Here is a 448-nt window from a genome sequence, read left to right as displayed (position 1 = left end):
ATCCTGTTGCGCCCTCTATAGGACCAGCGACTAGTCGACGTCAAGCTTAAAGCGTCATGGCAGAGCATTGAAGTCGACTAGTCGATTAGTCGGTGCAACCCCTAGTACACATTGTCAACATCGTATTGTGTTGATTCCCAAAACCATTGTACCGGAACCAAAACAAAATTTTGGGGGGAAAAAAATTGTTTTTATTCTGTTATTACTTCCTAGGGTGAGCCAGGTGACCGTGGACCAATGGGAGAAGCCGGAGAAAGGGGTGAGATTGGTGACTCTGGCCCACTAGGACCTCCTGGAAATCCTGGGGAAAAAGGCTTCCCGGTGAGTCACGAAAGAGTGACGGAATGAATCTAATGTAATAGGGAAGTCGTGGCCTAATGGTTAGAGAGTCGGACTTGTAACCCAAAGGTTGCGGGTTCGAGTCTCGTACCGGCAGGGATTGTAGGTG

At 48.7% G+C, this 448-nt stretch overlaps 1 protein-coding gene across 1 annotated transcript in view; it reads left to right on the top strand.

The window, feature by feature from the left end:
- LOC107709510 (collagen alpha-1(XXIV) chain-like) overlaps positions 1-448 on the top strand; it is a 125,639-nt gene that overhangs the window by 86,805 nt on the left and 38,386 nt on the right. The window contains exon 34 of the mRNA XM_016514004.1: positions 214-321. Coding sequence (XP_016369490.1) covers positions 214-321 — 108 coding nt within the window. The remainder of the gene's footprint in view (positions 1-213; positions 322-448) is intronic.

This window comes from Sinocyclocheilus rhinocerous, unplaced genomic scaffold, assembly GCF_001515625.1.
Source record: "Sinocyclocheilus rhinocerous isolate Xijiao unplaced genomic scaffold, SAMN03320098_v1.1 scaffold686, whole genome shotgun sequence".
Taxonomy (NCBI): Eukaryota; Metazoa; Chordata; class Actinopteri; order Cypriniformes; family Cyprinidae; genus Sinocyclocheilus; species Sinocyclocheilus rhinocerous.
The sequence above is the reverse complement of the archived record's forward strand: the minus strand, read 5'-3'. Positions and strand labels throughout refer to the sequence as shown.